Source organism: Saccostrea echinata, unplaced genomic scaffold (assembly GCF_033153115.1).
Source record: "Saccostrea echinata isolate AGI-Se365-2 ecotype Australia unplaced genomic scaffold, CSIRO_AGI_Sech_v1 ptg000027l, whole genome shotgun sequence".
In the NCBI taxonomy this organism is placed as follows: domain Eukaryota; kingdom Metazoa; phylum Mollusca; class Bivalvia; order Ostreida; family Ostreidae; genus Saccostrea; species Saccostrea echinata.
In genome coordinates, this window is record NW_026889776.1 from 8,986,808 (window position 1) to 9,014,433 (window position 27,626).

The 27,626-nt window shown below is 32.8% G+C and overlaps 2 protein-coding genes across 2 annotated transcripts in view; one reads left to right on the top strand and one right to left on the bottom strand.

Moving 5' to 3' along the window:
- Positions 1–27,626, bottom strand: part of LOC133193478 (centrosomal protein of 78 kDa-like) — a 45,315-nt gene that overhangs the window by 11,611 nt on the left and 6,078 nt on the right. The window contains exons 6-7 of the mRNA XM_061329443.1: positions 6,609–6,783; positions 2,415–2,528 (exon numbers count right to left, since the gene is read on the bottom strand). Of these exons, the coding sequence (XP_061185427.1) occupies positions 2,415–2,528; positions 6,609–6,783 (289 nt within the window). The remainder of the gene's footprint in view (positions 1–2,414; positions 2,529–6,608; positions 6,784–27,626) is intronic.
- On the top strand, positions 21,670–22,912 carry LOC133193353 (uncharacterized). Its single transcript, XM_061329294.1, has one exon. The coding sequence runs from the start codon at positions 21,975–21,977 to the stop codon at positions 22,737–22,739; it is 765 nt and encodes a 254-aa protein (XP_061185278.1). The 5' UTR covers positions 21,670–21,974; the 3' UTR covers positions 22,740–22,912.

Here is a 27,626-nt window from a genome sequence, read left to right on the forward strand (position 1 = left end):
TCATTACCAAATCATCAAATGCTGATTTGTCTCTTGTTGGAAACAAGTCTTCTTTTCAATTTTTTTTTCAATCATCTCTCTGATTACTTTCCCACATTCTGATATTTATTTCTATATATAAAACTCACCAACTGTCTTTCCAATTATACATTATGGTTTTTCTAATATTCCTACCAAGTCTCAAATTTAATGTAAATTCTTAATGTATGGGAATAAGGTAGAGGGATGGTTTTAAAAAGTAGTTTGATCTGGACATTTTAAATACAACACTAATTCCAATACCTCTGTAATGTTAGGTAATGAGAAAACAGAACAAGTTGTAATCCTCTAACACCAATCCTTATTATCAAGATCTAAAGTCAAAAACCTCCACACAAATCGTCTTCAGAAATATTAATGGGTTTTTTTTTTTTAGCATATGCTGGTATAATACAGAGAGATTAAGGAAGGTTATAATTAGATGTATGATCAATACCTCTACTTAAGAAAGTCACTAATTAAAAATAAAACCCTGGCTTCCAGCAATTAAGATTGAGGAAAGTGAAGAGACAGCAGCTTCTTTCTTATTTGAAAGGAAGGATTTGAAATAAATATCAGTTAATGAAAGTACAGTGTATTAGACTTCATTAGGGAGGGGGATTATACAGAGCATTCAACTCGGGGTTCTTTTTTGCTGACTTTTAAAGTATTAAGACTCCCAGAAGAGTAAGTCACATAAAAGTCAGTCATAAGAACTTGGCAAAAATGTTTCTCTGTCAGTGGGCAACTGAACATTTTTCTAGTTCATTCGCCCAGGCCTTCCTTTTTTTAAATAATTTTAGTTGAAACATAAAACAGAGATTAAAGAGAATATAAATGTTTTTTTACACTAAAGGTTGTATTTGCATTTTGTTTCATTTGAATGCCATGATACCGCAAGTAAATGTCTTGCCTATACAAACATTGATTCCACCCAAAAATTGCTGGATCCTGGACTCGATTAATATATTTGTGATTGTATAAAATAAGTTTTAATGTATGTAATATACATGAATATACAAATATGCAAACAGAAGAATGTAATTGGGTTATGTAAGGAGATGATAGACAAGAAGTGGGAAATATAGTCAAACCTTGTTGTGTCAAACTTCAGAACAAGAGGTCCATGGGCCACAATGTTCACCTGAGTCAGTATGGCCCTGCTGTCCTTCATCTACAGATTTTTTTCCTATAAATTCCTATTTAAAACTTTGGTTCCCTGTTGTAATGCCACTCTACCCCCAAATGTCATGATAAGAATAAACTTGAATCTAATGCTTTATTATGACTAATCGTGGTTTTGCTGTTCTTTTCAATAAGAAAAAGATTTTTTTTAAGATGTGCCTTACCTACTCTGGGGGTCATGATTTGAACAAACATGAATCTATTTCTTGAGAAGAAGATTTTAAAAGATTTTTTCCTATATACTTTAATCTCCCACTGGCCCCATCCTACCCCAGAGGTCATGATTTGAACAACCCTACAAGTGTTTTTTAATTATCATCTGTGGCAGTGGAATGTTTACCTAAGAGTAGTTTGTATCTGTCGGTGACAGTGGAGTGTTTACCCCATGAGTGGGTTTTTATTATTATCTGTGACAGTGGAGTGTTTACCTATGAGTGGGTTTTTATTATTATCTGTGACAGTGGAGTGTTTACCTAAAAGTAAGTTTTTATTATTATCTATGACAGTGGAGTGTTTACCTATGAGTGGGTTTTTACTATTATCTGTGACAGTGGAGTGTTTACCTATGAGTAGGCTTTTATTATCTGTGACAGTGGAGTGTTTACCTATGAGTGGGTTTTTATTATTATCCTTGACAGTGGAATGTTTACCTATGAGTAGTTTGTATTTGTCTGTGACAGTGGAATGTTTACCTATGAGTAGGTTTTTATTATTATCTGTGACAGTGGAGTGTTTAACTATGAGTAGGTTTTTATTATTATCTGTGTCAGTGGTGTGTTTACCTAAAAGTGGTTTTTTATTATCTGTGACTATGGAGTGTTTACCTATAAGTAGGTTTTTATTATCTGTGACAGTAAAGTGTTTACCTAAAAGTAGGTTTTTATTATTATTTGTGACAGTGGTGTGTTTTCCTATGAGTGGCTTTTAATTATTATTTGTGACAGTGGAGTGTTTACCTAAAAGTGGCTTTCTATTATCTGTGACTATGGTGTGTTTACCTACAAGTAGGTTTTTATTATTATCTGTGACTATGGAGTGCTTACCTATGAGTGGGCTTTTATTATCTGTGACTATGGAGTGTTTACATATGAATGGGTTTTTATTATCTGTGACAGTGGAGTGTTTACCTATAAGTAGGTTTTTATTATCTGTGACAGTGGAGTGTTTACCTATGAGTGGGTTTTTATCATCTGTGACAATGTAGTGTTTACCTATGAGTGGGTTTCTGCGGACGTCCAGCACGACAATGGTTGTGTTGTATTTAAGGACATCCAGCAACTGCCGAGCCCCCTCTGTAGAAATCCCACAGCTCTGCAGGTCCAGGGCTGGAACAACAATTATAACCAATCAAAATTGAAATTGTGATTCAGTTTAAAAATAATCACCTTATAACTTGGATAAAGAGTATCATCAATGAGAAAAACCATCAGTGTGACCAGGGCTGGGGTAATTGAAATACGTAATTGTAATTTACTGTATTTAAATACATTTTTTCAAAGTAATTGAAAGTACATGTATTTGTAATTGAGTTTGTTTTCAATTACAAGTAATTGAATGTATTTAAATACATTCAAAAAATGTCATGTATTTTTCAATTACATGTCAATTACAGTTCAAACACTTTATTTTTAAAGTTACATATTAAAACATAGGTAATCAGAGATTACAGAACTCACCCAACGAATGTTGTCTTTAAGTAAGGCAAAGTCCCACACTAAACTCATAATCTAGGAGTGTGCATCCCTAGATGCAACATTTATGCAATTTTGGTCTGATAGGGCTTGCAGTTACTTGGGAATAGACTTATCTGAAAACTTAAAACTAGTCACTCATCCAGAAAATGTAAGTCAAATCCAGCATCCGAAGCAAGTTTTGAGATTGTTTGTCCCTTGATGCATCATCCATGCAAGTTTGGTTCAGATAGGCCTTATAGTTACTTGGAAATGAGATCTGCTCCAAAAAACTTTAATCTGGTTACTCATCCAGAAAATGTAGGTCAGATCCAGCATCCGAAGCAAGTCCAGTAGTGTGAATCCTTAGATGTATCATCCATGCAAGTTTGGTCAATATAGGGTTTAGAGTTACTTGGAAATGACATCTGCTAGAAAAAAACTTTAACCTGGTCACTCATCAAGAAAATATAGGTCAGATCCAGCATTCGAAGCAAGTCCAGTAGTGTGCATCCTTAGATGTATCATCCATGCAAGTTTGGTCAATATTGGGTTTATAGATACTTGGAAATGACATCTGTTCCAAAAACTTTAACCTGGTCACTCATCCAGAAAATATAGGTCAGATTCAGCATCCGAAGCAAGTCCAGTAGTGTGCATTCTTAAATGTATCATCCATGCAAGTTTGGTCAATATAGGGCTTTTAGTTACTTGGAAATGAGATCTGCTCCAAAAACTTTAACCTGGTCACTCATCCAGAAAATTTAGGTCAGATCCAGCATCCGAAGCAAGTACAGTAGTGTGCATCCTTAAATGTATCATCCATGCAAGTTTGGTCAATATAGGGCTTATAGTTACTTGGAAATGAGATCTACTCCAAAAACCTTAACCTAGTCACTCATCCGGAAAATGTAGGTCAGATCCAGCATCCAAAGCAAGTTCAGTAGTGTGCATCCTTAGATGTATCATCCATGCAAGTTTGGTCAATATAGGGCTTATAGTTACTCGGAAATGAGACCTGCTCCAAAAACTTTAACCTGCTCCAAAAACATTAACATGGTCATTCTTTAGCTGAAATTGCAGCATCTGAAACCTTGACTGGTACAATGAAACACACTAGAAGTATCCTCCATGCATCTCTGACTAATATAGGCCATAGAAGTACTTGAAAAGAAAACTGCTCCAAAAACCTTAACCTGGGACGCTGACGCCGAGGGTATTACATAAGCTCCCCCAACTTCGTTGAGGTGAGCTAAAAAGGTGTTTTATCATGATGCATATCAGTACTGTTTGACATGAGTTTGTTTTTATTCAATAACTAAATGCCTTTAGTTATATGTTTATACAGCATAAACAGACTGCTCAGGGCAATAAGAGAGGTCAAATTTAATAATATTGCTCTTCAAAATATTCATGTATTAAGGACATACGCAACGTAGTTTGAACTTTATTGTCTTTTTCCCTGGAGTTGAAGAGTTCCAATACTTAAAGGAACTGTGTGCTACATTTTAATGTCTATATATACTGTTGTACACTTCTTCTTGAACAAGTTTTGATAAACAAAACATCTAGAATATATGTTTAGTAATTTTTGTATATTTTTCTTTAAATTATACAAGAATTTTCATCAATTGATATCTTTTCAAAACCCCTGGTAATGCTTGCTGATTTTTTGTCTATGAACATCTGATGGCATTATAATCTTAAATTAAGAATATCTTGAAAAATTATCAGTAGGTAAGGTACGTTGCGTATGTCCTTAAATGTTCTTCAAAATTTTTGGAAATAAAACTAAAGTAATTGATGTGTATATAATTACATTCTTCAAAGTAATTGAGAGCAATTAATTACATTTGTTAAAATCAATGTAATTGTAATTGCAAGTAATTGACAAAGTTATCAATGTATTTGAGAGTATTTAATTACATTTCAAAGTAATTGACCCCAACCCTGACTGTGAGTCTCAGAGTAATACATTTTCATTCGGACTAATAAAATCTGTGGCTAGTAAGTCCAAACAGACCAATAAAAAAATTATGGAACAGGCGCGTAGCCAGAAAAGAAATGATGTATATGCAAAGAACGGCAGGGGGTTGGGTGGGGCGGTCTTGAGCCCCCCCCCCCCCCCCCCCCAAGTGTTTAAGGGTTCTGGTCAGGCACGTAAAATAGCTTTTTCCAGCCAGGAAAAAATTACAACTTTAAAAATTTTGTCAAGAAAAAGGAAGATTGTCAAAATTCGAAGTCCTATTTCTTGTGTATGTGTGTTTGTTGAAGGGGGAGGGGGTGTCCATCTTTCACAAACCAAATTTTTATTAATACATTACTAAATTACCATGATTTAACAATGGTGCAACAACAGTGGGGGTTTCAAATGTACATTTTCAATGTACATTTTCAATAGTAAAAAGTTAGGTTTTGGGAATAAGTAGCTCCCCTGCTACTACGTGCCTGCTGTTGAGGACCCAGAAGCTCGGAGTTTTACCAAATATTTCATTCATTTTCTTGAAATATAAAAATTATGCCATTTAGTTTTTGTTTAGGAAATAAAAGACATAGTAATATTTATTGCTTTACCGAAAATTAATATTCCATGGAAACTTATTGTACATATAATTGAGGCTAAAAATTTAACCGAAATATTAATTGGTACATGTATCATATAATCATTCTTAACATTTAAAAACACGTACACGAAATTTTAATTGTGTACAAAAAAATATCGTATTGTAAATCATATTGGTAGATCATAGCATTCAACGATGTGGCTGAAATTTAATTTTTCAAAGATCTTTAAAAAAAAATATCAATGTATGATAGAACAATGACAAAATAATGAATGATTTATTTGGATTTGGCAGTTATTAAATAAAAGATTTCAAATTTTATCATACAGCCATAATAATTTAAAATTTAAATCGACACTGTATGACACAGAATAATTTGAAACACGAATATTTGTTGGATGGTACTGAGATTTTTTTTTCTCCGAATAATTCTCTCTTTTGTCTTATCTTTTTTTCTGAAAATGATGTGTACGCACTTGCGTATTTGCGTATAGGCAGCTACGCACCTGTGGAAAACAAAATGAATAAATTACCAATGTTCCATCCTGTACAACTTTTACTTGAAACCCCCACATGTATATTTAGCTTTCTAGGTTCTCAGTGGGTAGTTAGGAAATTCCAAATCAATCCAGTGCTTAATATTACAATTGATTGATATGAAGTAAAGCATTTTAGCGATCATGATTTAGTATGACACATAAAGATGGATGTTTTGGGTGCATTTTGATGAAATGTAAAGAGAAAAAAAGAACAAGATTGGGAAATCGATCGTACTTCCTGTTCGCGAGATTTCAACAATTTTGTGGAATAAAATACTTCATGTAAATGCTTTATTTCAAAAAATATAAAAAATTACATATTGTAATGCTTATTTTTAAATTAATCGATACAAAACATTAATGTTTTCTTTTTGGACAGACTCATAAAATCGCATGCGAACTAGTAAAAGTAAAAATCACTAGTCCAGCCGGACTAAAGCCTAAAAGTTTTAGCGTCCATCCCTGAAGAGTGTTTGTTATAAGTATGTTTTACTAATATAAGTATCACTTAAAAGCATCAGTCGTGGAATCTCATTTTATTATCTTATAATTTGTAGTATCTCAGAACACCATTAATTTTCAGTTTGGAGTAAGCGACACCAGATAACGATCTGTGACAACAAACTCCCCACCTTTGAGCCAGAGATCATCTTTGAGAGCCTCGGCCAGCAGTGCTGCCCCCTGGTCCCCCAGCATTGGATTGTTGTTAATGGTGATCCGTCGGATCCCTGGCATCCTGTCAAGGTCTGGTCGCCGGTATCTAAGACTGTCTCTCCATGCCTCATTGTGGCGCTTCATAGCCTGGTGCTGGAACAGAACAGAAATCATTATTTAAACACTTTGGTTGTTATTTGTATAAAGAATGCTGTAAGAGTATGTGTTGGGCATATAATATTCTAACTTTAATGAGACTGTAGCTCTACTGGTTTTAAATTACATAAATATATTGCAAGAAAAAAAGGTACATTTGGACATGTAACACTTCTTTTTATGAGTTTTTCATTGAATGAATTTTGAGTCTATTTATGAATTTTATGTCTCTTTGTTGTTGTTTTCACAATGATTCCAACTTCATACCAAAACTGTAGGATGAAGAACATTTGGAAGGAACTTTAAAATAATTCTATCTTTCATTAACCATGTCAGCAATCACATTCATCATAATGAAACACAATATAAAGAAATAGGTTTTTAATGTGGTATACTTGTGTACCAAGTTTTATTGAATAATTCAAACCAAAATTGTAGGAGGATTAGCATGTTGAATTTTTTGTTATTTATACAGACAGACAGACATTCCTGGACTAGAAGAGCTAAAAGAGGCACTATTGCAACATATAGACTTTGTACAGATATTAAAAAATCAAAAACATGAAAAAATCACATTGTGAGCAGGAACTCGCTATATTTGTGTTTGTTATAAAGTTTAAATTTAAATGAATTTCAATATGGAAGAATTAAATTTATACAATAAAAAACACTGTAAAGAATTATGTAATTCAGTAATAATTTATATCGTAACAAATGCTAGAAATTCCTCTCCTCGTCTCACACAGTAATGAACAGAGAGGATATAAAAATGTCTGAAGCCCTCAAAGAGACAGGAAACTGACATCATGTGATGCAGGCAGTGCCAGCTATTTGTCTGTTAATAGTCTGTACTCATACAACAGTCTACAACCATTACAGAACACATTAGGAAGCCAGTTTAATGGATAAGTAAAAATTTGTCACACAGATCTCTAACTAATTACTCTGTCTGCTACAATACATCAGACAAGATGCAAGTTTTATAGTTCTCCTTGAAAATATAGAAAATGAATTGTCTGGAGAAAAAAAGTTAAAAAGTATTTATAGCTGAAGCAATTACATCAGGGTTAATTACAGCCTACCAATCGTCTCACTAAATCTCTTGATTTTGTGGAACTCGAGCAAATTACACTTCCTTTTCAAAGAATCCAGTAATGGTACCACAACAATATGTAAGGGCAAGCTTATTTAATATGTTCCCTCTCCAAGGAACCAGTCACCCTCCCTCCCCAAACCCCAATCACTGACAGATGGCAGGTGTATACAGACATTGTGCAGGTAAATTACAAACTAAGCCACTGTACAACTGTAACTGCAAACTGGGTTCCATATAAAGATATTGAGCTTGAAATCTTTGACCTTTTCATTTTTTGCATAGACTTCAAATTACTCTAGCTATGTTTCTATCTGAGATAATCTATTACCATCAAATGGTCCATTATCTCTAAGGGCCTCTCTATATTCCTTTACATAATTCAATCAGTTACAGATCAAAGAAATTCTATTACATTCTCTGACCCTGAACTTTGTCATTAAAAAACTAAATGTAGCATAATTATCAGTATAAATTGTAGCATATAAAAGACTGCATAAGTGAAAATCAGTCTTGTCTAATTGCTAATTAATCAAATTAATTGTCCTGTTTGTCAATATTTGCTGAGGATTGAAGCTTGTGAAAAATAATAAAAATCAATTGCTGAAGAAGTCAAGCTTGAAGACTGCGGCTCGTTAGAGATGAAGAGTTTTCCTAATCAGTACGGAGCCTGGCCTGTCTAATCATAGTCGTCAGTAGATGCTCGTTTGTCAAAGGAGCGGAGAGCAACAGAATACAGACCCCTATTTAGATAATGTAAGAAAAGAGTCTGTTCTTTCCAAATTGCATTGGAAAAGTCAACTTCCAGATTTTTTTTACAACAATTTTTTGTTAAATTTTTCATAAAATTTCTGAACTGCAAAGTCTGCTAGCAATGTAAAGTAGTATGAAATTGAATTTAAGATTTAAAGCATTAGCAAAAAAAAAGAAAAAAAAACAATATATGACTGTATTCATCAGAAAAAATTTCTTCTCTTCAATTGTCAACAGTTGTGTGAATAAGTGCTAGCTCAGTACCAAAGCTAAGCTTTTTACAGCTCCAAGTAGCACAAAACAAAATACAAATTACACTGTGAATAAATACTGTTAAACAAATGATATTAAATGCTAATAGAGCTGGGGTATTGATGGGGACTGGTCAATATTGACAGGAATGTCTTGCTTCCTAGAGCTAGGCACCAATATCTGACCTCGTTAGAATTAATCAGCAGTCTGTTACCAAGTCCAGTTGTATGAACACTCAGTTACGACTCAGTACCTAGTGAGTCAGTTGTCCACTGAACACACAATGATATAAGTCTCAGACCTCTAGCAACTCTGTGTCACCGATAAAAGGCGACTTGTATTCACTACATGGAAGTATCAATACTGTACACAAGGATCATCGTTACAGGTGTTTTCTGAGTAACTAAGTAAGTATAATAGACTTTACTATGACTCAAGATAAATTAATTTGAAAATGGCATCAAGATTTTTTTTTTATTTTATAATGTTGTGTTTCTTACAAACGTTATCAAATCATTACAAAAAATAATTTGATAATGAAAAAAAAAAACTTCTATTCATATTTCTAAAATACTTTACAGTCAACTAGTTGTCAACTTAGCTTAATTTTTCGGTCATTAGAATTATTCTGGTATATCAGGACTATGATTTGCCATAATAAAATAGTTGACTTTTATCCTATCCATACATTTTTTACTCCCTTTAACTAGCTAATGGAAAGGTCAACCTTTTTAATAGGAATGCCAAAACAAGCATGATTCATTAATTATTTTTTAGGCTTTAATTGAGGACTATTCAATTAATTTGTCAACTCCTTAACTAATATAGTTGTTATTCATTGCTTACATATTCCAGTGGAAACTGCATGCATTTCAATACAAAATTTCTAGTTGATAGTGCCTGATGAAATTTTTGTTTTCAATTCCAAAAAATGCAAAAAAAAAAAATTACATGAACCCATGTGTATAGGGATATAGATACGCATTGCTTTTAATAGTGTTATATAAAAGAAAACATTTGCAAATGTAAATATTTTCATTTACAATGTCAATATATATAGTGTACATTAGAATTGTTAAAACCATTTTCAGTTTAAGGTAGTCTGTTCCTCAGGTTCTGAAAATCAAATGAATGTTCAATATGATGAACACAATTATGTTTGTAGTATACGGTAATTACACAACAGAAATTCATATGTTTAACATTTGTTAAACATGTTAGTCATTTTAAATTGCAAACACACATTAATTTGGATTTTACCTGTATTTCTTATTCCATGTAGACATCATTGTTTTAAACTTTTGCTAGTGATGATTGCTTTTGCAACCAATGCTTCTACATTATACCTAATGTGTATTTCTACATCCTGGTATATATTTTGCTACTGTTGGGTCTGCATTGTGGTCCTGTCAGAAGCTGTGTGATAGCCTCATTAATTAAGCCCATTAAAAATGGTTCTTATTTGAAATTGCTGTGGAGTAAAACAGTCTGAAAACCAAGTCCTCAGAAGTGTGCTCTCTGAAGACTGTAATATAAGATTGCCAAAAAAAAAAAAAAGAAGAAGAAGAAAAAGAAAGAAAAAAATTTAAAAGCCACTTTGCAATGCATAAGCCAAACTTATAAATCAAGGAAATTCTTTGAATTACATGTTATGAAAGACCTCACTGACTCCAGTCTGCATGACAAAGAACTCCAAGGCCCAAAAATAATAGTCAAGAAAAACCATCCCAGTGGTAAATTATAGTCCTAGAATATCTGAAAATTGTGTAAGTATTTATAGAAATCAAGCACAGCTTGTGTGAGAAGATCTCATTAAGACACATTAAGCATGTTGTTTGTCCAAGAAAAATCCTGGAATGGCTCACAAATCATACAGGTCTTATTAGATGCCATATAATACCATCTGAAAAGTAAAACCATAGAGAAATTCTTTGGCCACATTTAAAGGCTTTCATGGAGCATCAGTAGAGCAAATCCAATAACAAAAGTCTGAAAAAGTTTGAGGAGTATCCATTGATTGTTGTTGATTTACAGTTCATTAACATCACAGACATTGCTAAAGCACCTTCAAAAGGCCCAACATTTTTTTTGCTAAATTTGCCAAAATGATGCCAGATGAGACCATGAAAAGTCTCCGTGGAAATAGAATTTTTAATATTTTCCTTTTGCAAACACACCAACAGTTTATTTAATGGATGTTTAAAGCTTCTCTTTTGACATATAATTTCAGCATTACAAGACCAATATAAGGTCATAATTATTTCATATTATTTTTTTGAAAGGGGGGGGGGGGTATTTTTTCAGGGAAAATGGAGAAAATTGTTTTGTTTGTGAAGAAGACATTTTGGAACTTAAAACTTGCTTATAATCAACACACAATATAAAAATTAATAAAACATGCAAAGAAGAGTCAGAGAGACATTTTACTTTTTCTAATAAAAAATTATTTGTGAATTTGAAAAACAATATTTGTTAATAATTTTTAAATCTTCTGCTAAAAATCTTCAAGAAATATTTTACTAATAGAAAAAAGAAATATTATATAGTGCTAATATTTGATATATTCTGGTTATATGTGACTTATAATTAGTGTATGTAATTTGTTAATCAATAAAGATTTTGAATCCTCAAGGTAGTAGCTCAGTCAGTAGGTTGTGGTTTCGCACCCTGGCCACAACAAACTTAAGTCAATAAAAAAGAAATCGTACTGTTCCTTTGTCTAACACGCAACACTTTGAGTGAAAGTAGTGGGTCTTTTGGATGAGACCTCAAAAAACCTTTCCCCCTTTCATGTCAGGCTCTGGCAATTAAGCTAAAGAATCCTCTCTGCTTAATGGCCCTGAGAACTGAGTGCAGGTCTAAATTTGAAGCCCTTCACTGGCATCTGGTGCCCTCTCACTATGAGGGAAACAACTGTGCAATGGATGTAAAACTTAAACAATCAATCAAGATTCTGGATCTTATCAATTATTGGTATCTATAAATCAAAACCATTTAAAATTATTTTCAAACAAGAGGCCCAAGGGCCTTGAATCGCTCTTCTGATAAACTTTACAACCTATCACTTCTATTTGAAGCCTCTAAGTATCCTGTATATTTAGATATAGCCTTGAAATTCCAAAGGTAGGTCATCATGACCTACATTTTAAATAAAACACCCTGAGAACCCAGGATGATTCTAAGCCAATTAGTACCTGGGAGTAGGTCATGATGACCTACTTATCACTTATCATTCTCTGAGGACCCAAGATGCATCAACTAAGTTTGATGATTCTAAGCCATTTAATACCTAAAATATTTTTTAAAATTATAACCATAAAATTGCAAAAGTAGGTTACAGTGACCTACTTTTCAGATGACATATTTTGAGGACCAAAGATGCATCAACTGACAAAGTTTGATGATTCTAAGCCAATAAGTACCTGGTATATTTAAATAAAGCCATAAAATTTCAAAAATAGGTCACAATGACCTCCATATCAGTCGACTAACTCTGCAGACCCAAGATGCATCAACTGACAAAGTTTGATGATTCTAAGCCAAATAGTACTTGAAAATATTAAATACAGCCATAAAATTTTCGAAATTCGGTCAGGGTGACCTACTTTTCATTTGTTGTACTCCGAGGACCCAAGATGCATCAACTGACAAAGTTTGATGATTCTAAGCCAATTAGTGCCCGAAATATTTAATTAAAGCCATAAATTTTCAAAAGTAGGTCAAGGTGACCTACTTTTCAGTCGACCTACTCCGAAGACCCAAGATGCATCAACTGACAAAGTTTGATGATTCTAAGCAAGTTAGTACCCGAAATATTTAATTATAGTCATATAAATTGAAAAGTAGGTCACAGTGACCTACTTTTCAGTTGACGTTTTTCGAGGACCCAAGATGCATCAACTTACTAAGTTTTATGATCATATTAAGCCTTAAAATGTCCAAATTATGCTTCTAAAACGCTTTGAAATCGAATGCCTGCAAAGTTCAAAAAGTAGGTCACGGTGACCTACTTTTTAATAAATATGTTTTATGGCCCCAAGATGCATCATCTTACAAGATTTAATGATTCTAAACCTCTCAGTATTCAAATTAATGACCTTAATTGTTTTGAAAAAGATTAGCCATAAAATTCAAAAAGTAGGTCAAGGTGACCTACTTTTTAGTCGACGTACTTCGAGAACCCAAGATACATCAACTGACAAAGTTTGATGATCATAGGCCTTAAATTGTTCAAAATATGCCTCTTAATCATTTTGAAAAAAAATGGCCCCAAAATTTCAAAGGTAGGTCACCGTGACCTACTTTTGAGTCAACGATATGAGGTCCTTAGATGCATCAACTGACAATATTTGATGATCCTAGTCCTTATAGTAAGCAAAATATCAACATTTTAATAAAATGTAATTTTTGGTCAACTCTGAAGTGACCTTGAGACCACGCCCTTTGCCCCAGGGTGATGCCTTGAACAATTTTTAACCTTCAACATATCCTCATCCTTTTGTGTAAGTTTGGTGAAAATCTGCCCTGTGGTTCTTGAAAAGAAGATTTTTTAGCAACCAGTACTTTTGTTTCTATTTTCCTAATTATCTTCCCTTGTTAAAGGGTCACAACCAGTATAAACGGGAGTCCTTGGGCCAAGGATACCCTGTGACAAATTTGACAATAATTGGCCAAGGGGTTCTTGAGTTATGGCCCATATTCTAAAAAGTTTACGCACACCGCACAAATGGCCATAGCATTAGCTCTTTGAGCCTTTGGCTTTGAAGAGCTAAAAAGACATTCATTGAAAAATGGTTGAAATACTGCCAACTTGATGCAAATCCCCTGGCTATCATTCAATCATACCAACAAAAAGTCTACAAAGCTATTGGATATTTACATTCAATGATATGTATATACTTGACTCATTTTAGACCCTCTATATTTTACCATATACAGGAAGTGAACCCCACCCCCTGGTCCTCCCTGGGGACATCTATATACCCCTCTCTATTATACAATTAATGTAGATGATAAACATACTAGTAATGTGTTGTAGCTTCAATGTTGGATGCTTTTTCTGATCCCCTGTTCAATACTTCCAAAGTTTTCAATCATCTAAGATTAATGGTATAAATTGATGAGGTGTTTTTCTCTGATGTGATGAGATTTTGGCTGAGGGTCTCTGTGGGGACTGAGCCTGACAAATCACTCTGATGAGGGAATTAGCATAAAATCAACAGATCAATGTAGAAGGCAGTGTACACAGATCAATGCTGCCTCAATATCTCTCTCTTCTTTACGGGGAACAGAAAAAACAATTACAGCCCACCTTAGGTGAACAAAATCTCACAGAAGGAGAGCTCTAAGGCTAAATGATAGTCTATAGAAATTCTCATTAAGAAATTACTACACATACAGGCTTGTACTTCAGAATCTCACAACATCGATATTTTGAATACCATGGATATTCACACTCACTTGAACAGTAAGAGCTGCTTGCTCATCTTAGTTATACATTAAGTATTAATGAATTGAACAAATTTGAATCTACATTACCTGAGGATGCTTCCATTTAAATATGACCAATCATGGTTTGCTTCTTGAGAAGAAGATTTTTAAAGATTTTTTCTATACATTCCTATGTAAAACTTTGATCGCCCATTGTGGCCCCACCCGACCCCCGGGGGTCATGATTTGAACAAACTTGAATCTACACTACCTGAGGATGCTTCCATGTAAATATGACCAATCATGGCTTTGCTGTTCTTGAAAAGAAGATTTTTAAAGATTTTTCCTATATATTCCTATGTAAAACATTGATCGCCCATAGTGGCCCCGCCAGACCCCCAGGGGTCATGATTTGAACAAACTTGAATGTTTGTGCTTGTATCTGAGGATGCTTCCATGTAAATATGACCAATCATGGCTTTACTGTTCTTGAGAAGAAGATTTTTAAACATTTTTCCTATATATTCCTATGTAAAACTTTGATCGCCCATTGTGGCCCCACCCTACCCCAAGGGGTCATGATTTGAATAAACTTGAATCTACACTACCTGAGGATGCTTCCACATAAGTTTCATATTTTCAAGCACAGTGGTTCTTGAGAAGATTTTTTAATTATGCCATTAATTTTTCACGAATTCATAATTATCTCCCCTTGGAAGAAGGCGTGGCCCTTCATTTGAACAAACTTGAATCCCCTTTACCCAAGGATACTTTATGGCAAGTTTGGTTGAAATTGGCCCAGTGGTTCTGGAGAAGAAATCGAAAATGTGAGAAGTTTACAGACGGACAGACAGACGGACTACATACAATATGTGATCAGAAAAGCTCACTTGAGCCTTCGGCTCAGGTGAGCTAAAAATGTCTCCCAAATTTGATTTAGAATAAATCTAGGATGCAAGTATAGATGAAATTTGCCCAGTGGTTCTTCATAGTAAAAGTTGAAAATTTTATGCAAGACCTTAATTGAAACAGATAGCAAGGTGACATAAAAAAATGTTTTCAATCCAACACATTTAAAAATTATGTTGATGAAATTCCTTTATAATTATCTCACAAGAGGTCATATTTCTGATTTATAAAAAAAAACCAATTGAAAAATGGTGTTTATTAATGAAGATTTCTTGATATACATGCAAAGATGTCCTCTTCAATAGAAGAAAATGGTCTCCTGTGTTGAAGTTAGAATACCATCCCACAGAAGGAGATCTAATTTAACAGTCTCCCATTCTGTAACTATTCCTGGTCAAGTTGTTTACTGGAGCATTACGATTCTATTCCATCCCTAGGAGATAAAACTTGCTGGAGATTTCATTAGGCTTGTGATCAGACCTCAATCCAGACTATTTATGATAGAGCACTATTTTGTAGTCATCAGTGATACGATTAAGTGAAGTCAACCTCACAATTACAGTTTCCAGTAAATTATTGAATTCAATTTTTACTTTAGAGATTTGCCACAGGTCACTTTGTAACAATTTTCCTCTCTAGTTCTTTACTTCTCACATCCAATATTAATCTTCTCATACATGGCTTGGTAAATGCTATTCAGAATTCATGTTGGGTAAAAAAATGATCTCAAAATCATCTTATTAGGTGAAATTCAGTTCCCAACAACATGACTTGAAATTGATCTTGAACGAATACTGATTTTTCACTTCACTAACTTCCTTATTAAACTGGTAATGTTATAATTTTCAGCAATGGTTTTAAATTGGCTGGTACATTTCACCATTTACAATATTTTCCAGTAAATTTAGGTGGGTCCCTAATCAACATTTTCTTGGTTTATGTACAATGTTGGGTTTTCTTCTTTGGAATCATTAGAATAAGATTTTAAGAGCCCTCTATACACTGCACACTAGAGAGTTCTGATTTTGTGGTATTTTTATGCAAATAGAGTGATCTGCCCTTTGATCAAGAATAAAATAAATTGAAATGTACAATTTATTACTTAATTTGTGATCAAATCAAGCATTCATAACACTTTAATAGGCCAGGATGATTAGATAGAACACTTCATTTGCAGATATTTTAGCCCACTTAAGTAAACAACAGTGATTTATGTTCATCAGAACTTCATTGTCTTTGAACATTTTTCTTGGGGGTAAATGCAAGGCACCCTATGTTGAAAATGTGATAGATAAGCTTAAGAGGCAGTCCACCGAAAAACCAGGCAGTATTGTATTAATAGGCGGCACATCGAATGTGAGGAATATTTGATATTTTATTAAAAACAATATCAATGTAGCCCAAAAGGAATAATGTAATTGAAGATTTGTTTGATAATTGCTTATTTAGTAAAATATCCTTGTGTTTTGTGTTTTTGAATGCCCCTATATAAACCATTGAATGTAGGTCAGAAACAAAGAACTGTAATTTCTAATACATTTTTAACAGGACTATAATTCACACTTAACTAAATCTAGAAATATTTCAACTTTTTGTTTAAAAAATAAAATCGGTGGGAAAAACACTTTTGATAGTAGTTTTCTGGCAAAATATAAGGACGTTTTTATGAAATTTTGTGATGCAAGAGTTATCTCCCGTGGCATCGGTAAATCTGCTCAACACCTTTTTATCGGAATCCTAGTGAAATATTTAGAATCGATACACCAAAGAAAATAATTAAACAAAAAACTAAATAATTTATTTTCAAAATATAATTCATTTTCGCCTCCAGACGTAATATTTAGATTAAAATTGGCTCTATTATTCAGGTTGAATCCACGTTTCCATTGATGTATCAGTGACGTCATATACCTGACTAATATTGCGTCACAATGAAATAGTTACAAGTTTCCAGAGAAGTTTGTAAATTCTTTGCGTAAAAGTATAAAGAAAAAGATTTTTAAAAAAAATTATTTCTCTTTTTCTGTTTAATTACTCTTCAGAGTGCATTATTCTAAATGTTAAATAATATTTTAATATCAAAATGTATTTTATACACGGGCGGCGTCTCAGCTAGATGACGTTTTGATAAGTAATTTTATACATGTCTGAGAACTAATAATTTTCAACTGATTTACTAGGATATGCGTAAAAATAATTAATGAAGTGTTTATCATGAACATTTCTTATAGAATTGGGAATCAATGATGAATGTTTTAGATTTACGCAACACTTAATTCAACGAAGTTGAGATGTTTACTTCATGATATTTGTAAAAACTTAAATATATTAATCTATGCAGTCAAATCAAAATAAACAATCCGAAGTACGATTAAAAATGAAAAAAAAACCCTAAAAAATAAGTTATAAAAATATATTTATTGAGTTAAACTACTGCTGAACTCCCCACTATAATTTGGCTCTAAAACGGAAGATGGTTTAGTGAAACATTTCTTTTTTTTTCTTTTACTTATTTATTTTTTTAATTTGGCGATTGAAACAATCACACACTCACATTTAATATGGAGTTTAAACATGTGACTATGTAGGCCAATTCTAAAATGTTTTCACGTTCATGAAACCAATTTTTATAAATAATGATGTCATGACACCCCCCCCCCCCCCCTGCTTTTTGCTTGCGATTTATCGGCTCTTGAATAATGATACTATATATGAAAGAACTTATTTTCTTATTTATATAAAATAAAATTTTGTAAAAGAGGAAAAGGCTTTACAGATGACAGGTAAGAAAAAACTTGGATAAAGTTGAGACTGTACACATAAAAATATTTCCTGTATTTAGGCAAGTTTAATTTCGCCACTGATAGAATTTACTCTTTAATTCCTGAGGAAATAAAAAAAAAAGAAATTTTACTTGGAAATAAGATAAATAATAAAGCTAGAAAGCTGTCTGCTCTCATTTGTTGCATAATGCATGTACAAATACTTTTTTTTTTAAATACCGAGTATCTATTAAGAATTCAATCAGATGTTTTACATGTAATCTTCATGTACGTAAAAGACATTAGTAATTTAAATAATATATAAATTTGAATCTATGGTTACACTCATTTAAAAACAGTTAACTGACTGAAAAGAAATAAAAGACAAGCATATTTTTCTGATAAATTAAAATGAAGAGCCAAATTTAGGAAATGTTTCTAAATTTACAGTAAAAACCGATCCCGATCCGATGGAAAATAATGAAAAATTAACAAAGTTATCAAACTAAAGGCACCTGCCACCTATATAACATGTTAAAAAAAATAAATCAAGTAAGTTTTTACTCATATTACAACAAAAGAGCCAAATTTAACATTACAATTATAGTATTTTTTTCTTTATATAATTCCGGTCGGGATCGGTTTCATTTGGGAAAATTATAAAAAAAAAAAAAAAAAAGGTAAATTTGACTCCTTTTATTTCTTTCAATATACCTGTTCCCACTGATTTTATTGAGTGATTCAAAAGTTTGTACTTTGTATTCATAATAACATAAGAAAAAAAATCTGTCCTTGTAATGTATTGGGTTTTATAACGTAATGAAAATTGGATACTGAATTCAAAAAGTTACTTGCTTAACTCAAATTTGGACCATATAATTTTTTCTAAAGAAGTATAAATTGGAGTCTTATTCATTAATAAAATAAAAGATAAGAGTCTATGCTATAAATAATATTCATCCACACATCCAGCTTTTGAGTATCTGTTACATATAAAACAAAATAAAAACGTAGTAATTTTTTTTACCCTTATGTTGACCTTTTTGCACTTAAAATTAAGCATTTACCAAAAATAGGGCTAGAGGAGCACTAAAATTTTTTTAATGTTGTCATGTGTAAACACTTGCTTTAATAAGTCTACATGCAAAAAATAATTAAAATCCATGACATGCGATGTGCCACCCATTGCCTGGTTTTTCGGTGGACTGCCTCTTAATACTTACACCTTTACACACTATAATTTTCTCAATGTCCAAAAAATATTTTCCTCTAGTGTATAGAGGGTCCTTAAGAAAGGAAAATCCCTGAAAAATACATGACTGGTCAGGGTTCTCCATGAGATGTTTTACTGTGTCGGGCCCGACACAGTGAAATTTTTCCCAACACAGTAACGATTCAGATTTTATGTGTGCGACACAGTAAAAAATTTTAAGCACTCAGTTATCTCTCAATTAAGACATATTGTCTTGCTTCACCTTAAGTAAAGACAAATTATTTGTTTTCACACTTCTATGTAACCGTAAAATTGTTAGTTGCATTTTTGAATATTATTTAAACATTTAAAAATTAATCAAATATAATAGTATTTCTTTATTTCAGAACCATGTCTCCGCTAGTATTATGTTGGCGCTGTGAGTCAAACATTATTGTCCCATAATCATTTAAATGATGTAAATATTCAATTGTTGAAGAATTTAAAAGTACCCCCTGAAAGTATTTCACTATTTTAAAGTTTCTTTTTTTTTTTTAATTCAAAAGCTAACTGGTAATTTGATCAACTGACAAAAATCAATGCAAATTTCTTTTAAAGATGATAAGTAGGTCCATTGTATCAACCAGAATTTCCTCTGCTCTTCAGTACATTTGTAAAATATAAAGTTATATACAAAAATATCAAGGTTTAATATACACGTACAACTTGTAGAAAGTGTTACAAGAATATACACTGTAATATAATTTTTTTCTTTAAAAATTGTACTTACTTTTTTCAGTTGTGTGAGTGTGTGGGGGGGGGGGGGGGGAGGGGGGGTTTAAAGTGAGATTGTGTTATGGTATGTACACTGTACATTATTATATATTAGAGACATTCAAATTATTTTCAATAGCCATCAGTTTATTTGTTCTTAATATGTACAATCGCAAATAATAGTGTTTCGCTTACGCTGCAACACAGTAAAATTTCAAATGATGGAGAACAGTGACTGGTTACTTTTCTGACCAGAATTTCCAGAAGATGAATACCCGGGATTTTGCATTGCACTGATATTTTTTAATTGTAGAAAATATTTATTATAGTTATATTGGTTGATTCTTTATTACCCAGTTGTAAAATACATGTAGGGCTGAGAGACCATCAGAAGGACATTTTATACCTGCAGTTTCAATACCTGTGACAATAAACCTATAAACCTTGAAGTTTGTATTATTTCAATGCTTAACAATGCATATTAACATCACATTTCATATTTCTATTTTAAAATACCTATCAACATTTATCATAAACATAATCTGAAACCATTGTAATGATAAAGCATGGTCAAAGAAAACAATTTCTTTTAATGATCATCAAATCCCAGCCCACTGCCTGGTTTTGCTACCTATTTTACCATTATTCATAAATAACAAGTCGGTAGACCATTTTGAACCTTGATTGAGCTGTGTGTAACATGCAGTTAATATATATTTGATGACTGACCATAAGTAATTGGCACTAATCATGGAAATCGGCAGGTTTATAATGCTGATAATCGATATCATTCATATATCAGTATATCATTAGTTATTTCTTTTTGTAGTATTAATTTGAAACATTACCATATCACCTTTTAAAGCCCTAAAAACTTTCAAAAGAGAAAATTTAAATTTACACAAACTAGATTCAAAGAGAAGGGCTGAACTGTAATTGTTCTTCATTCAAAGCATATCAAGTTCAATTTGTCTATAAATTCTGAAGTATGGAGTATTGCTACCATTTACTGGACACATTTAACAGATCTAAACCAAAACTTATAGAGAATACAGAGAAATATCGATATTGGAATGACTAATAGTCTAACACACAAAAACTCTTAACTCCCTCCAAAAAGTAACAAATAACTCTAATCAAACTGCCTTTGATTTTGACGTAATTTCATTCATGAATTATTCATCAGTTAAAAATTACACTGAATCTAATGCGACCAATGGATTGTCTCTGTCCTAACTCCCGTCAGATTTATCTCTATATCCGTCTTTGATTTCCTATAGCCAATCAACATGCAACAAGCTTAATTACAAAAATCTTTGTCTTCTCTGTGCACTTTAAGGAGGTAAATTACGTGAGTGTTGACAAGTTACATAACATTACCTAACATAATTGATACTGAATGCAATGCAGATTCTTTGTTTATTAATTATGAATGATTAAAGTGTGGGATTTTAATTTTACAGCACTAAGCTTGGATTAAATTGATTTCAATTTAATGTTCACTGGGAAATGATTTTAAAGTTTTAGAATTATGTATCCTAACTTTACAATATTACAGGTCACATAATGATTAAAGTAAATTATTTTAACTTTAAATATCAGAGGTCACATTAAAGTGACTTATCCTCTCTATTACAGGTTACATTGGTGTCTCTGGTTTGTTTTATGTACCACTTAATGGCATTGATTTCTGTTTTTATTACAGGTATTTCTCTACATGACAGCAAGGGTCTCTCACAACTGTTCTTTTGAAGATATTCATAAGTTTGAAGTGTGAGGCAGAGGACAGACAACCAATTACTGGTCTGTATAAAAAACCCTCCGCAGTAAAAATCAATGGAAAAAGCAAGATCCAGTAAAAGTGATCACTTGTTTATTTTCACAAATGGAAGATAAATTGGCGGCAAGCAATTCAATACCTGGACAAGATGGCAGATCCCCGCAGTTCTCAGTTGGAAAAAAATCTTCGGAAATGGGAGGAAATTGAAATGGAGGGGTTGAAAAATTTGGGCTTTACAGCTTGATGGTTTTACTGAATTTAATGGCTTACTTCTCTACAAGAGAATCAGGACAGAGCGCCCACCCTCCTTTCTATAATATCACCAGCACAAACAATAGCCTCAATATGACACCTGGTTATCTTTTGTCTCAACCAGAAATACCAAATGATCCTGATTCACTGCACCATAAAACTCAACGAGCCACAGTAATTGCCTTGATGGGAATTTTTGTGTTCATAACCCTGACTCTGACAGCAGCAGTGATTGTGTTTTGTAAGAAGAAAAATTCTGTGTTTCTCCTCCAGAAGTCGGATCTGCATGCTGATCTGGATCTGGAACTGGAGGATATCCAGACAGACATTTCAGATGATTTTGGGAGTTTCACTTTGGAGATCACTGATGTGAGACAAAGTTTCAGTGAGTCGAGTCAACAGGATCTGGGTCAGTATGAGGCTTTGTTAGCTAAAAATAGCACACTGAAACAGTCCACAAGTTTGCCTGTGAGTTTTGATACCTGCCAAGAATACCAACAACTGCAGAACTTACCTACAAAGTCCGAGACTTGTGAGGGAATTAAAACATCTTACACTCCCCTATCATGCCAAAAAGACTGCAACAAAGAGCTCCAGCAGGATGTTAATAACCACAAATGTAGTGGTAATTTAATGTGCCAGTTATGTGAACAGACAAACAGGATTACAGAGTCTATAAAACAGACAGACTCACAGACAGAACAGATGTACGTTTTTCCACTGAAGGGGATAATATCTCAGGAAGATAGTGATTAAATTTTATGTCTTTTTAACAAAAACGCAACCATTTCCATTTCACATACATGGATGCTTTATTCTGTTAAAATTCACACTAGTTTGTATAACCAACAACTGTTTCTCCTATATTATAAATTGAATTTTGTCAACATTTAATACAGATTTAGCTCCTCTTTAAGGTATTAATACATGCACACTTTTCTGAATTTGTTGGTTTTACTGTAGTAGTTGTAATTTTTACTTTCTAAAGCCCTATTTCCCCCAAAAGGGGCAAGGTAATAGTTTGCATGGAGGGAGAACATGTACAAGTCCTGCAAAGAACAGCTTTTTTCTATTTTTAATCTTAGGCTATTCACATAGAGACTAATTTAGCAATGTTATTAATAACAGTTACAGTACCTTTTTACTTTTTCAGCATTAAACAATTACACTATTTTTACTTCCCATGTCTCATAAACTACTGTAATGTTTTATGATACAGTGAAACCTGTCTAATCAGACATGCACTGGGAGACAAATTGGAATAGACAGGGTGTCAGATTACACTGTGTAAAGAATATTGAAACTAGAAAAATTGGAATGGAAATAAAGGTTGGAATTCACAGTGAAACAAATTCACAGGTGTCAGATTAGACAGTTTTCACTGTATCAATGCTTTCATTTACTTATAAAACATTTTTGTTGAATAAGTTTTCCCATTATGTCTCAAATGTAAGTATCACTATATACCCTGGATCATGCAAGAGACAGTTATGAAACTTGCTGAAAAAGCCTTCAGAAACAGATAACACACCCTCCTAATCACCCTGGCATGATTTATAATCTACATATTAATAGCTCTGGTTAGAGATTCAATGATGCTAAGCAAATATAAGTATTTGATTGCAATACAAAATATCATGAAACCATTTTTGCTTTGTGTCCTATGAACTTTTTTGATTCAGACAATCTTATAGATGAAAGAAAAAGCAAGGTTCACTTAGGGCCTTTTTTGGCTCTCTGTGAATTTCTGAAAAAATCAAAACTGCTCAGTTTTAGTTGACATTGCATTAAATATCAGCTGGACCCTTGGTAAATGCAGATATATATTTTGAAAATGATGTAATTTTCAATGTATTATCACGTCATAAAATACATCATTTTCTCCATATCCTGAAAATTCCTTCAAAATCAAAATAATTAAGCTTTTTTTCAATATTTCGTATAGAGCACAACTTCTGTGAAATTATATAAAGAAAGAACAGTTTCTGATGATTATGAAATGTTTTATTTCTTGGATTAAAGAGTGTGCTCCTATTTTAATTATTTGCCAGAGATACTCCATTACACCTGTTTTCTGCAAAATTTAAGAGCATGGCAATTTCACTGCCCCTATGTTCTAATACCTTGAATCTCAGAGGAAACTTTGTGATAGGAAATGAAAGCACTAAGTCTCTACTTTATATTGATGTTAGAAATGGGACAGCAGGAGACAATGAATTAGTATAAGGACATGGCCACTTTGTGCATAAAAGTGAACCTAGCTCTTTTTTAGTATGTGATTGACCATCTTCGCTAGCCAAGGGTTTCTGATACGCTACTCTCCTCATAAACCCTTGGCATATGGTGTTAAAAAAAGTTGGGATTTTTTTCCCAAGTTATGATTGGAGTTGATCAACATCGTTCGATCAATCAGCCATTGTTTTTTGTAAATGACGATATTTGTGTTCGGGATATATCTTGACTCTTTAATATCGGTAATGTAAAACGCAAGTAAACAATGATCCGTAAGATAACATGCCATTCTATGAATAGCTATACGGTATCATCCAATATCTAAAGCTACGTGCAAAATATGTGATTAAGAATCTATACTGAAGATGTAGATTTGCATTTTTACATGTTTAAATAACAAATTAACATAACTCAATACCTTCTTGTTAATTATTCTTTAAAAACAATTTTTTTTAAATACGCTTTTTATTTCTGTCGATGACGCAATCTGTGCGTACCTGGTAAGAATCATGATCACGTAACAAAAACAATCCCGTCATTTGTCAGCACCGTATGCCAAGGGTTTATGAGGAGAGTAGCGTATCAGAAACCCTTGGCTAGCGAAGATGGTGATTGACTGAATAACAGGAAATATGCCCGTCCGAAGTTTTTGTGCAGTAAACCAGACTTAGCTTGTAAGGTTCCCATCTGTGTAAAGACCAAGGATGGTCATATTTCCTAATATTCAGTCAATAATCTCTTTATTACATGTTCTAAAACTAATATATTTTTTCAAGTTCAATGGATATCTGTGACGTAAAATGTACATGTATTTTATGTCATTAAGAATGGAGAAACAGGAAAATATATTGTATACATATATATAAACACTAAAGTAGTCCCTGGGCATTTACAATGCAGGCTGATATGGCTCTATAAATGTCCAGGTTGTCTCTATATACATTCTGTTGAGAAATACATCAAATTATTTAATTTATAAATATTACATATAACACATGGCTTCTAGGGCGGCTATACCAGAATATTTGCCCCTCGGTGACAGGAAAGCCCTGGAGTGTTATGCCTTAGACATAACATTTGGTTTTCCTGTTACCTTTGGGCAAATATTCCGGTATGTCCTCCTCATATATGATATATGTATTACTATAATGACACCAAGAAAGGAGGGGTCAATGTAGTTCAATGTGTTCAATGTTCTTTTTCCCAAGATGCCATTCATTGCAATACTCCTCTCTCTTTGAGGAATTTTATTGAATGTCTATAGAAAATTGTATTTTTTTTAACACATAGTTACCACTTTTAAAATCTGAATCATACCAGAACCTTGCTTCGAGCATTCTGATATTTATTCACTTATGCATGTTATATTTTAATTCTTAAATAAAAAGTTCATTCTATGATCATGACATTTATTTTCATTTTTTATTTATTGACATATTTACAAATATTTCTGTTTCATGTAAAGGGGGTTCCAAATATTGTTCTAACCCAGGCTTTGGGGTCCGTGTGGCAGCTAATAGTCCTTTACAAAGCAAAACCATCAATAGAAGTTATGTAAAAATACTAGTGAAAACTATCACATGGATTGCAGCAATGATACCAATAAGTGCCTCAATTTGGAAGGTTGCTATACACATGAGACAATGAATTAATAATGGGCTTGTCAAATAATATTTTCCTTATCCAGTGATATGGAGGGATGGTCCCTTGGTTAATTTGTACTGGGACAGAGGGGTATAGAGTATTATAATAATACAGCTCAGCTGTTGTAATTTACACTGACCTAGGAGAATGTGTTACACTGATGGCTACCCGGTGTATTGTACGTTAATATTAATGCTTCTGTCAAACTTTTTTGTTTATGTTTACACTGACGACAAGATTCACTGGTCGATTTTATTTACAATTTGTTGAATCAAGGTAATGCACAGCTTTTTTAATATATTGTCAGCTATTGCAATCGACCACTGTAAAAGTGGAAACTTTGATGACATGGAAACATTGATGAAATTGAAGAATTACAAATAATTATCAAAGTTTCCACACATCAACTATCACATTCTTGTTAAAAAAAAAAACACTATTAAGGACATACGCAACGTACCTTACCTACTGATAATTTTTCAAGATATTCTCAATTTAAGATTAAAGTGCCATCAGATGTTCATAGACAAAAAGTCAGCATGTATCACCAGGGGTTTTGAGAAGATATCAATTGATGAAAATTCTTGTATAATTAAAAGAAAAATATACAAAAAATACTAAACATATATTCTAGATGTTTTATTTATCCAAACTTGTTTTAGAAGAAGTGTACAGCAGCATATATAGACATTAAAATGTAGCATACAGTTCCTTTAAGAATTGGAACTCTTCAACTCCAGGGAAAAAGACAGTAAAGTTCAAACTACATTGCATATGTCCTTAAATACGAGTTGATCATCAAAGTTTCCACTCACCATATTTCTAATATACCGAAATCATCAAAAGTTCAACCCTTCAATATAATCACGTTTGCAGTACTAATCTTAAGAATCTATTGACAAGGCCATGAAGTATAATACAGTAAGAACTCGGTTATAACGAAGTCACTGAGACCTTTGAAATTACTTCGCTATATCCGTAATTCATTATATCCGTATAAGAAATATTAAATCTATATAGCTGGGGATCCAAGAAAAATTCGCTATATCCATGAATTCGCTATATCCCTGTTCATACCAAACGGGTTTAACTGTAGTTTATCTCTTTCTCAAGCAACTTCAATAAAGTGTCACATTTAATGACTTGACAACATCTAAAAAAGGCATTATAAATTGTACAGAAACCTTGTTTTATTGTTAGTTATAGGCAATTTCAGCATCAGCAGAAATATGGAAATCAAGATATCTAAAATTTGAGGTTTTAGACTTCAGTGCAAAAGAATGATATGCCTAGTATATGGTTTTATGTCAATACCTAGGATTGGGCTTTAAATGATGTTGATATGTAGATAGTCATGCTGGTAGGGAACAACATTTGACAAAAACTGAGGCTTAAATGACAGAGTGAAAAATTGATCTTATGTTTTTTTGTTGGTGGGTGGGGGTGTTTATTGTTCTTCATACTGCATAGAAAGGGGGTAATTGAGGCAAAATAGTTCAATTAAATTATTCTAGATTAACACATAGTAAAAACCTCTATGTTAACAGTTAGAAAGATTTCAGGATAGCTAGGGTTATCCCTATACATATTCATTGTACTTGTTAAGATTTTACCCCTGAATTCAATACTTAATTCAAATTTGAATTTCAAAATTTTATCCTTTTTTTTTCAAAGCTAATTTTCTAATTTGTTCATGGAGTATATAATTTTCTTACTTCATGTTCTACAAATCAGATTTAAAAATATCACACACAAAAAAGTGATTCC